The 12,682-nt window shown below is 37.7% G+C and overlaps 1 protein-coding gene across 1 annotated transcript in view; it reads right to left on the bottom strand.

The window, feature by feature from the left end:
• LOC306767005 (glypican-6-like) overlaps positions 1-11,926 on the bottom strand; it is an 86,977-nt gene extending 75,051 nt beyond the window's left edge. Inside the window, exon 1 of the mRNA XM_079254892.1 lies at positions 11,481-11,926. Within this exon, the coding sequence (XP_079111018.1) occupies positions 11,481-11,631 (151 nt within the window). The 5' untranslated portion in view covers positions 11,632-11,926. The remainder of the gene's footprint in view (positions 1-11,480) is intronic.
• Positions 11,927-12,682: the final 756 nt, after the last annotated feature.

Here is a 12,682-nt window from a genome sequence, read left to right as displayed (position 1 = left end):
TAACAAGACCAACATTACTTGTGTCAGTGCAGTTTCAATATGTCAAATCAATCTATCTGAAAAAGTCCAACAGCAAGACTTCGGTGTACAGTCATCTGAAAAAAAAAAGTATTCCCTGATTCACACATGTCTCCACTGAGCATCATTCCAGAAATCTTATAGTTCTTGTTTAATAGATAATGACATGCTGGGATATCCCTTGTCATTCATCTGAGGTTGTATTGGGTGGGAAAACCTAATTGAAAAATCAAAAATCAGGATTTTTTTGCTTCACAATTTTAAAATAATTTTTTTTGTTAAAAAAATTGATTTTTTTTTTCAAACAAATAAAAATAATCCATAATATAATTATAATATAATAATCTTTTTTTTTTTGTCATTTTTGTCTTTTTTATCGATCTTTTTACTTGTCTTCTTGGGCACTATAGCAGCAGAATGATGGTATGACTACTGTGTTGTTTTTTCCTGATTGAAATCAAGAAAAATGATGAGCAAAAAAAAAGAAAGAAAGAAAGAAACGTTTTGTTCTTTTATTTTGTTTTTAATCTACAAAAATCAGCAATATCAAAAAATTGTGAGAATCGCAATTTAAATCGAATTGGCACTCCAAAAAATCGGAATCGAATTGAATCGGGACTAAAGCATATCGTCACAGCCCTAGTATTTACCTACTTTTCATACCTCATCCACCAGATGTTTGTTTGTTTATTTGTTTGTTGCTGGGGGTTTTTATTATCTCCTAATACTTAAGGTCATAGAATTGCAAGACGATGTACTTTTTTTTTCACATGATAGCACGTATCAGTCCAATAAATGCTGAGCTATGCAATCAGTACATGTAAAATATCAGCTGATGTGAACTTTAAATCAAACTACAACCTTTTCCAAATAAAGGACATAAAAATCTTCTTTCAAGAATCGGGGTAAAAATGTGCAGCAGCTTCTTTTAAAGCAGTAATGCCCTGGATTTTAAGAATTTACACCAGTCCAATTGTTATAATTCTACTTTTATACTGCAGCTAACATTTTTGGATATTAAATAGAGCGAGAAGATATCTACATTTCTACATTTCAGAAAACTTCTGATATGTGATTTTTTGTTCTTTGTTGATTGTTTCAGAATCTATAAGTTGAACTTCTTTACTTTTAAATGTCTGTTATAGTTTGTTAACTCTTAAAATATTAATGTCCAATGCACAACTTTCCTACTTACACAATCGATGTACTCAAGTGAATGCACATGCAACCCATCATTAAACAATTAATTAATGTGAATCTTTTGATGCAAAGCATTTTGTAATAGACCAGTAAGGTACAGTAGCTGCAGTCAATGGCAGAAATATTTCTTGAAATCCCAACAGCAAACTCAGTTAATCAGAGCTGAACATAAAATGCGGCATTTGCATCTTCTGCACAACTTATCAAGAGTATCAGAATGATGGGATTGAAATATTTTGAGCAAAAGGCTTCTTTAAAGATACATATCTAAAAAAAATGTGGTCACTTAAGCCAAAGCGTTGAATCCACAGTATCAACATAAACAAAGCAAAATATGCTGTTACAAGCAGATTAATGCCCTCCTGTGATGTCTCAGGAGGTTTGGATCAATAGGCTAACTGTGAGGGAGTGTACGAATGCATAAAAAGAATAATTAAAGAATTGGTTTAAATGCAAGACAGTGGATAGTGTATGAATAAATTAATATGGAATATCTCATTTTCTGTCATCTCAAACGCCTCATGTGGAAACAAAAGACCACGTGGGGCTGACTGCATCTGAACTAAGACTAACTAAGCTCACTTGTTTCCCAAACTAATTAAGATTGAATCAATAGGTAAGAGTTAAAGTTTGCTCTGAATTTTAACAGCACAGCAAAAAACCAAAGGTGTATTTTAAACTTTGCACATCCACTGTCTAAAGCGTAGGGCTTTAACTGAATGCTAATGTTAGGTGATGCCATATGCATTCAGAAATCCAAGGCATTTGTACGAGTAATTTGAATTCAATATGTATTCGCTGTGTCTACGTCTCTCCTCGTTTTCTGTAACTCACTGGAACATTCCTTCTAAGTGATGGATAATCAAATGGACAAGAAAGTCACATGAAAAAATGAATATATATCTCCAGCTACTGCCTACATCCAATTTAAGCTCATCCTCCTGGGAATTTGTAAAATGCGACCTGATAGAAATTTATTATTTGCATTGTTGCAAATTTAACAAATGAAAAAAAGAAATGCATCAACAAAGATAATAAATCACTGCATCACTACAACTTATGTTGAGGTGAAGTTGCTACTGTATGCTAGAGTCAGGCTAATATATAACAAAACTGGAGATAGGGATTAAACTGCCAATGTTTCCAAAGATTAAATAAGCACGTCTTACACTCATTTTACTTCAGACCATGAAACCATTGAGCTGGGTTGCTAAGATCCACCCCAGGCATTAATAATAACTACTTTTTTCAAGGGCTTAGAGATTCATTCACACCAAAGAGATAAGAAATGAAGTTTTACCGTCATTTTCCACCGACAGTCTGGATGCTCAGATCATTGGTGTATCTTAAACCGAGTGTCTTTGGATCCAGCCAGATTAACTTTTTCTTATTTAAACCTAAACACACAGAAAGCTAAGGAATAAAAACATTGTGCCAAAGCCTAACCAATCAATGACTGAAAGCAGTAGAAAGCAACAGGGAGAACAGAAGCACACTTGGACAATACTTGCTAGGTAATCGGATAAAAGTATCTACCTGTAATAGTCAAAAATAAACTTTAACTAGTCAAGTGAGCCAAACAACACTACACTGTCCTAAGTTGGACAAAAGGATTGTGTTATTTACCTGGTTGTCTGTGGTGACCAAAACATTGTATAATAACAGTTGAACATGAAGTTGCATAAATAAAAAAAGAACAAAAACCGTAAAGTGCTGGGTATGACTCAAAAGTGGTATTTTGAGCTTTTTAATGAATCATGTCGGTGTAAGGTTTTCTCCTTTTTCTTATTTTTATTTTGGTTCTCGCACCGTGTATGCACTCACAAACATCTGAATTATGAAACTATTTTGCAAACTGCTAGGAGGCAAGGTGGTCAATGCGTACTAATGACCGTGTGGACTTTTAAACCTATATATTCTACACACACATTTAAAATTCCACACGGTCCTCCAGGCATTTTAATAATATCTCCAGAGAGTTTTGTGTACAGAATAGTGAACTGCTCAAGTTAGAACTTGCCCTAATCAAAATTGAACGAACTTATTCCTAACATACCTTGGGTCATGTCAGAAGCCACAGTGAAAGTCATGTCCACGGTTTAAATGACTCCGGATGTGGAAATATAGAAAAGTATGTCCTTGAGGTGAATGAGGACAGGTTGAAAAGGAAATTAAATTTTACTGATATCAAATAGTCTACAATAAAAGCAATGCAGTACAATGGTATGATGGTATTCTTAACCCTCAGGAGAATCAGTGTAAAGCGAAAAAGGACAAGAATAAAGATCCTGTAACAGGTTCATGCTTCCATGTTCTTTTATATGTCACAGTATCACACTTCTAAATGCCAGGTGCAAAAAAAGCATGTTCAAGGGGAAAATATAAATGTATAAAACTATTTGTCAATGCGTAAGAAACTATAATGATATTGTAGTAAAATATATTGGTTTTCTAAATGATGTATTGTATTACTCCTAAACCAGGTCTATAACGTGATAAAAAACATAAAACTGCTTTTGAGGCCATGCTTGATGTATATTACTTTAAATTCTCCACTGAACATTTTCGTTTTGTGCCAAGCAAATTTTCAGATAAACACTTCTAGCTTTAGTTTTATTCTAAATCAAAATCTAAACCATCGCAATTCCAGCTTGTCAAACCTGTAGACTTATCCACTTTTTTTTGCACACAACTGTGTATATATCTGGCTCTACAAATGACATGCATTTGTTTTTCTTATTTTATGACGTTTAACAAATAATAAAGATAGGAATAAAAAGACACCGTGCAACCCGCAAATATAAAACATGCAAAATACTCAGTTTATCATTGACAAGAAGATTAATATACAACTAAAAAGTACAGTATGTCTGACCTTGTGGGTAATAGCTGTAAAATATTTATGTGCCATATACCCTTGTAGAAGGTGCCCCAATATCATTACTGTTAAGATTAATGTATGGGTTTTCCTAACACCATGTGCAGCACATTTCAGACTGACGAGTGCAGCATAATCAACATAGGTAGCGCTATGTCTGCCTTTGATGCAGAGCATGTAATAAAAAGCTGAGTGGATGCATGTGAAGTCCAGTGTGGATATTCAATCTATGTGGGAAGCACGCGTAGAAGACCCCCCACCCTTCCCCCTTCCTTACCCCCTGAGAATGAGAAGTGAGCAGACAGGCTACTCTCATCTGCATCAGTTTGCTAAGTGGAGCATGGCAAACGACTGCACTACAGGTAGCAGCTGGTGGCAGTTTAGAAGCCTGGATGGCCCTGAGACTTGCACTGATCATTACCTTTCACTCAGCATTTATGGTTTGGTATAGATGAACACTGGCTATTACACCTTATTACAGTGCAAATGCCCTCTGGACAGCAGGCTGGTTAAGTGATAGGGAGAGGACACAACTCAGCAGAACGATACATCGCTCCCCAAGGCAGCTCGCTGAAAAATAACACACTAAACTATCCTCAGGAGCAGTGTAAAGGCAAGCATCCTCTCGAGTCACACATCATGCCAAGTCAGATGCTCTCAACAAGACAGAACTGGCAGATGAGTGTCTAAAGATAGATCCAACAGGGCATTTGAGGGGGCTTTTGTTTCATGATGGCTAAGTTTTGACAAGCAGATGAGATGTTGGTGGGGGAGCACCAGTTACATGTCAGACAAAAGCCCGGATCTGATCCTTTTGTCAGTCAAAAACACAAACTGATCGTGAGAATTGTTTTCGAAAAGCGATGATCTGTTGGTGTCTTGAACAGAGGAAAAAAAATGCTGAAAAATGTGATGTGTTAACAGTTCTCAAAAAAAAAAAAGAAAAAGAAACCAACAACATAAAAAAGGAAGAATAAAAATCATCACGAATCAGATGATAGACATTTGCAAAAATGTCTAAAAGCAAACTGTTGTCACTCAATAAGCTTCCACACACAGATGTTCCTTTGATGGTAAGACAATTTATGACATTTCATGTATGTTAATCCTCCAAACTACCTTCCTCTTAAATTTGAGAAAATTAACTTTCAATCCATTTTGAGCTTGATAACGTCAATGGCATAAATGTAATTAGGCTGAAAAAGATCATGAAATGTAAGTAATCGAAAAGCTTCTATTTTTAATCAGTACGGGCACGAAGCATAAAGTAGAGTGGGCTGTAGAAAAAACAGGATTAGTGACAAGTAGAAATGTGTTGATGCTTCCTTCATATAGGAGGAACCAAAACACCCCTCCTTATTGGCTACAGTTAGAATTTAATTGGGCAGTTAGTGACAGGAAATAATAGCTCAAAATAACATCTAATCAATCTTGTATTGACAAGCGGAACACTCAGTCTTTCACATTTCAAACAACAGTTAAACCATTACGCTATCACAATGCCACATCAGGAGAACCACTTCAATCCAATCTGGATTTTTCACAGATGATTTATCTCAAATGAGGTTGACAAACATTAATTCTCCACAACTGCAGACTTTCTTCTCTAGCAACCTTTGCGACAACAACGTGTACAAACAAAATACATATTTGTGCAAGTTTCACTTTCTTTTGTGTGGCTTCTTTCTATTCTTGCTTGCATAGTCCAACAAAAATTGATCAGCAAATGAAAAGCCAACGATGCTGTGGAATAACAATAACAAGTAAAAATCTCAGAATGAGGCGCCGTGAACAGCGCTGTTAAATAAAATGCTGAACTGCTGGCTGTAGTCCCTTCTGGTTTAAAAATGTGTTGTTGACATTAAAACTTTGATAATAAGTATTATCAGCTAAAGAGAGTTTGACGTAAAACCCTGCTAGAGGCCACAAACAAACTACAATAAAAGTTTGGGTCACAAAATGGATTAGAGTTTAGAAATATTTATCCACAGAGTTCTTTCTGGTGTGAAAAAAAAATTGAGTAACCCTGAGGACACGAGTTCACCCTCTTCCTAAAGAAACATTCAAATTCATACCGGTCTGAGAGCAGCACATTTGGACATAAACTGTTGTTTCCAGATAAGTAGTATTTAAGAACTGGTTTTGGGTGGTCTGTCATGATTTCTGTGGTATCGATGGAACATGGAACCAAATGCAGGCTGATGAGACAGGCAGGTGCAGGAATCCAAGGTTTCATATAAGTAAAATGAAAACAGGACAAGGAAAACTTAAGACACATGGACAAGGTCCATGGAATGGGAACACGACAATCTGGCAAGGAGAAACTGAAACTGAGGGGTATAAATACACTGAGGACAACAAACAAGAAACTGGTGACAGGAGTTAGTAATATTAAACAAGGTGAACTAATGATGGGAAGCAGAGAGCTAAACCAAATAAACAAAGGGAAACCTGCAAAATAAGACAAGAAAAACAGAACTAGATGTGACAAGACCAGAAAAAAATGAAACTGAAACCCAGAAAAAAGACGCAGTCAGAGAAATCAAAGCAACACTACATGCAGCATCACAGGTCTGACATACCACACTTTACAACGTTTTGTTTCCAGTCCAGAGCATCATTTGCTTTATGGTACCATGGCACACACCAGTTTCTGGATGTCAGCACACTGGTCTTTTTAGAGGCACACTGTAGCTTATTCAGCAAAAAAATGCAAGTGGACATTCGGAAAAGAAATACCGACAGCTACCAAGTCAACATCAGACTCATGCTGGAGACCTCAGAAATGGAACGGATGCAACCCAGATGTTGACATAGTCTTTGTTATGAGGTACCAAAGTGCAACAATATGCCAAAGTTCAGTAGTGCCACTTAAAAGTCACTGCATGGAGAATTTATAAAGGTGATCATTCAACTGGCCCATCGCCTCTGAGCAAGTCACAGTGGCTACGATGAATATCAGGTAATGACATTTAATAAAATTTATTCTATAGCTACAAAATAACTGAATAAAATACAAAATAATACCTCACACCTATTTCCAATGTTGAAACCCTATAACACCTGCGGGACACAACGTTTCCTGCAGCTCTCAGGGGGAACACCTGCAGAGACAGCCCATCACGAGACCATTTTGGCATTCATAAGCATGATTGATGACACCAGGATGGAGACAGCGCTTGAGAAATCCCCTCTAATGTGAGAAAATTGATGACTGTTTGTATTCTCCCCCCCCTCCAGATAGTAACCCCAACGCTAAGACATATTCACATTATAATATACAACAGAATGCAGACTCAAATTTGGCACTACCGCAAACATAAATGCATAATTAAGTACAAAGTTTGAAAAAATTAATAGAAAATATGGTCAATCCCAAAAGATCTGCAGTTTCATCACAAGCAATTTGATGCTCGCTGAATGTAATGGAAAAAAAACAAAACAAAAAAACATTCACAGACCTTACACCTTTCAAAGCTGTGATCCTTTTCAGGACTCCTAGATCTATTTCCACATGTGTGACTGACAGGTCACAATAATTTCACAATACATGGCAGCAATAGAAAAGCATGCTGCATGGGGTGAGCAAAGTCACCTGGCTAGTCCCTCTGCAGGTCTTCCTCATTTAGCTCTTATTAATCCTCTTCATCCCATTACATGACAGGACCAGACTTGTGCACACCACACGCTTTAGCAGAGATCATTTACCTCGTGATGCATGCAGAAGATCACATAAAATGTCAGCACCGTTATTTCTGTCCCACCTCCACCTCCTTACTGGCAGTAAACAGAGATGGACATCAAGTGGCAGTGCAGAATATGACATGAAAAGAAGTTCCATAGAATCCAGCAGTCTGATCTATGAGTCACTTTCCATATCTTGTCTCAGACGTTGGGTAATCCGCGGGGTGGAAACTGAGACCGCAAGGGCGAGACTGAGTGCATGTCTGATCTTTAACAAGAGCAATGGGTCAGGGAGCAAAAGAAAGTGAAATTGTTAAGAATCAAATTAAAAAAGTGAACTTAAAGTAAATTTTGTCAAAAGGGCGGTCGGTATTTTTAAATGTGCAAATATTCCTACTTTTGCAGCAATGCAGAAGTTCAATACGGAGCGCTACTGACAGCTCCTAAGCCCCTGGTCACCAGGCAGAGGTATCACCCCAGTTTTGTGGAATTACCTGCTGAGCCTTTAGGCTTTGGATCATAACTACATGTCTGTCAATAACACAGTCTCCAGCACTGTCATTCCACCTGACCTGGTTCTTCTAACCAAGCACGGCAGCAAAAATCTAGGATACTAAGCTTTTCATTTTTAGCTCCATGAAAAAGCATTTTGTAGCTGAGGTTGAGCATTTCAAGTAGTGCTGAGCAGAGTACTCTTGCAAAAACACCCGCTGTTTCCCTGCTAATAATATCACAGATTAAAACCGTAATGATTGCAACGAGTTACACCTATTGGTCAAAAATATTACACTAACACTAGAAAGTAGAAGGCAACAAGTTACTAAACTGAAACTGTAATTTTTCAGAAATTATCCTAATTATACAGATGTGATTAACAGTGTAACAACAGTCACGTGACAAGATTTAAATGTTTCATTTTTTACTTACGCATGTTATCTAATATTTTCTAACATATCTAATCTCTTGCAAAGATAACTAAAAGCATAAAGACCTCCATTTGATTTTCAAACATTTTCCTTGTCAGATAATGACACAATTTCAAGGAATAAAACTACAAGGAATCATCATCGTACAAGCACGCAAACAGTGAAAGCTCCATTTGCAGAGGTGGACCACTAATATGAGTGTTGACATTTCTTCCATATCATCAACGAGTTAATAGAGTGTGATGGCAGCTGTGAGGCTGACAGAAACACTAAGCTATACAGGAGGCTCTACGAGCCAGTCTTCACTGAGTCCCCCAAGGACCAACTAATGTACAAGTGCTGCAATATGAACTCCGTTTTAATGTTGTCACTTAAGCTGATCCATGTCTGCCACATGGACTGTCCCTAAGCCACCTCCTAAACAGCTCCTAAACATATTACAGACCTCCAACAGGGCCTGCCACATTTATTACATAATCACCTGATCACGCTTTTCTAAGCTAGCTGTAATCATTTGGCATGATTGTTGTCATAGTGCACAAATGCTACACTTTCTTTAGTATTGTCCCATCAATTCCAGGTGTTTGATTTCCAAACTCTACAATGTGCCCCCCCCCCTTCTCTTGTGGGACGTTTAGTAAATGTGGCATCAGGGCTGTCAGTTGTTCAGTCAGAGGTTCTTAATTTCTAATGTTCAGGCGTTGTTTTTGGAATAGCGCCAACTGTTTTTAATAAAGTGAATTTTGTTGCAAAGGCACACAGCAAATGAAAGAAGACAGCCCAGTAATTAAGAAGAGATGATTTGTTGGATTTACATCCAGAATGGGCTGATTAAATGTGCTAAAACCAGTTATCTAAAAACAACAAACCATCAAAGGATACACCACCACACCCACTTCCTCTTCGGATTGATGTGTAGTTTTGTTTTTTGTTTTTTTAAAGAATTGTTTGGCTTACATTTTCCAATAATGACATGAAAATGAAAACCACAGATAACATTTTTTTTGTATAACAATAGCTTAAGTTTTCACAATAAATACAAAGCTATTTCCTTCATGGCATGAGGAGAACTACACATAGTAGCTTGTGGGTGTGTGTGTGGTGTTCACGCAATGTGTGTGAAAAAGATGTGCATTCATCTCAACATAATTAGCTCAATACAGTTAACCACAAAGAGGCAGTCAGATTAATATCCAGTATTGACTATTAAACTTCGGGAGCTGCTGGAACATAAAGAGAGCAAGTGGAACTATGGAGGGAAAAAAAAAAACTACAAAATCAGTAACAGGGTGAAAACACACACTAGTTCTGCACGTTGGTTTCTGGGCAATGAGTATATTTGATAGTTAGATGTTACACTCACAGACTAACTTTTATTCACAGGACATTTCCACTTTCATTTCTCATTTGGCTTACCTCGTACATTGTTTTATTGAGTGAGAGGCAATGAGGTACAAGCCTGCAGGGCATGTCCATCGCTGGTAGAATTTGCTGAGGTGTTGTTAATGCCTTGTCTCTCCCAAAGACATGTGAGGTTATGACTCATTCAAAGCCCAGATCAAAAGGAACTTATTCACGGTGGCATCAGTCAGAGATGAGAGAGACTGAGTTTGTTCACTCATTTGGGAGATTGGTTGTGATGTCAGTGACATGGATCTGAGGGATTTAATCAAGTTAGTTATTCAACCTATCTCTGAACAGGTGTGCCTGTTATCAAATATGCAGCTTTTTACACATGCCAGATTTCCTGATTCATGATATTTAAAAAAAAAAAAACCCCACACATTTCACAACTCAACTGGGCTTATATGAATAAAAATTAAAACTTTTGGTTGCATAGATAGATAGATAGATAGATAGATAGATAGATCATCTACATTTGGAGAAAAAAATGAAAAAAACGTTTCAAGATATCTAATTAAATGCTAAAGTGAGCATTGTTCAACCTGCAGTTTGCATCCATCTCAGTGTAGCTACAAACGATTCTTCCTCAGTATAATAACCTACAAGGTGAGATAATTGCTCAGCACAAGCTGACGTCATGTTAAATGAGAGTCTCTGCCTGCTGCACTTAATCTTTTCACCTAATTTTCGCAGGACAAGAGTTGATTGCAGGGTTGACCCCCTACTGTCCCTGCTTCCAGAACACACTTGGAGACCTCTACTGGAAACACGGAGAGGGATCCCAGTCTTGCCTCGGTGTGTAAAGGGGAGATTCTTGTCGCATTGGACAGCCTACATTGATCAGATCTGCAGATGTTTCCATAGTATGGATATAAAATCAGCAAGCAATAGCACCCCAAACTGCCGGTGTTCAGAGGTGTTAGATGTTTGGGCTCCTGAAAACATGCAGGCGCCTCAGTGGTGCAAGCTGAGGGATGCAGTTATTGATCACTGTTCAGTTCAGCTCAGTTAGGACTGTTTGGCAGGGAGGGAGCTCTCTCTGGGACGAACACGTCTGCAGACTCAGTGGCAACTTCGTGAGTGACAGGTGGTTGAGGCGATGGACTGGATGACTGATTAGTTTGGTGACATTCACCTGCAGCTGGCCAGCTGCGCTCCACTAATACGAATGATTTTTAAATTAGAATTCAGTAGGATGCTGGTTTTTTTTAGTTTTTTTTTTTTTAATTTTATTTATTTATTTATTTATGCAATTTTTTTTTTTTTTTTTACTCTACGCAAGCTTAAAATAAAGCATTAGTTATATCTTCCAGAACTGCATGTGTATGCTGTGGTTGTGTGTGATAGCGGGTCGCACAGCCCCCCCTTACCTGGGATATCCTGGTGGGGAACATGTGCGAAACTGAAGCCTTTCCTGATGCAAGCCTCCCTCACCTCGCTGCAGTTCCGTGCTTTAAAATCTCCCCTTGCAGCGACTGACAGCACAGAAAAAGTGCAAATGATGGTCTCTAGTCTGAGCATTGTTCACTTCTGTAAAGATCCGTCTTGTTGAAGCTTTTCTGTAGCGCCACGGCTTGCTGGCAAAAGTCCCCGCAGCAGATCCGCAGGTACTTCACTGACAGGTCGAGTAGTGGTTACAACTCAACTGTTAATGTCTACCAATACATATCCCACCGCCAAGAGGATTTTTTAACGCAACCATGGATAGAAGGAAGTCTCGCGGTGGTGCAGAGAAGAAGACTGTGACTGTGGAGATGCCACATGAATCCAGACTCTGCGATTCCCGGTGTGTTGACTCAACTTCTTTCAGCAGACGAACACCCCTTGAAGCTGTGCTGAAGTGGAAATGCTCTGTGGAGGGGAGCGCTCGGTGCTCTGATCTGATCCACCGGCAGGGAAGAGACGGAAACAAAACGCGGAGTGGAATCCAGGCTCTTCCAGATCTGCATGCAGGGGATGGAGAGATAAAGTGGAAACAAAAACAACAAACTGTATTAGAATATAAGTCTCTTTTTGGAAAGCAGGTTTTCTATATGCTTGCAGTCCAACAAATATGGATTGTAGGAATGTCTGTAAAGATTTGGCTAATGATTTTGCTTGGGGGGGGGGGGGGGGGGGGGGGACAAGTAACAGGTTGTCTATAATTATTTTAATATAGATTTATGAAATGTGAAATGTGATTTGGATATGATGTTGTGGTTTGATTTTAACATGTGCATTCTGTGTATAATGTGCATGGTCCTATACCAGAAAAGGTGATTTTTAGTAAACTTAAAAATGACAGAGAGAGAAAATATATATATAATATAATATAATACAATACACCCACACAGACACATATGTAGCATATATATATATATATATATATATATATATATATATATAGATAGATAGATAGATAGATAGATAGATAGATAGATAGATACATGTATATATATATATATATATATGTATATATATATATATATATGCTTTGTGTCAAAGTAATGTAGTCAAAGAAGATTAACACATAATACATACATACATACATATACATGTGTGTGTATGTATATATATATATATATATATATAT

Source organism: Telmatherina bonti (genome assembly GCF_933228915.1).
Source record: "Telmatherina bonti genome assembly, chromosome: 15".
In the NCBI taxonomy this organism is placed as follows: domain Eukaryota; kingdom Metazoa; phylum Chordata; class Actinopteri; order Atheriniformes; family Telmatherinidae; genus Telmatherina; species Telmatherina bonti.
This window is presented reverse-complemented; position numbering and strand designations above follow the sequence as displayed.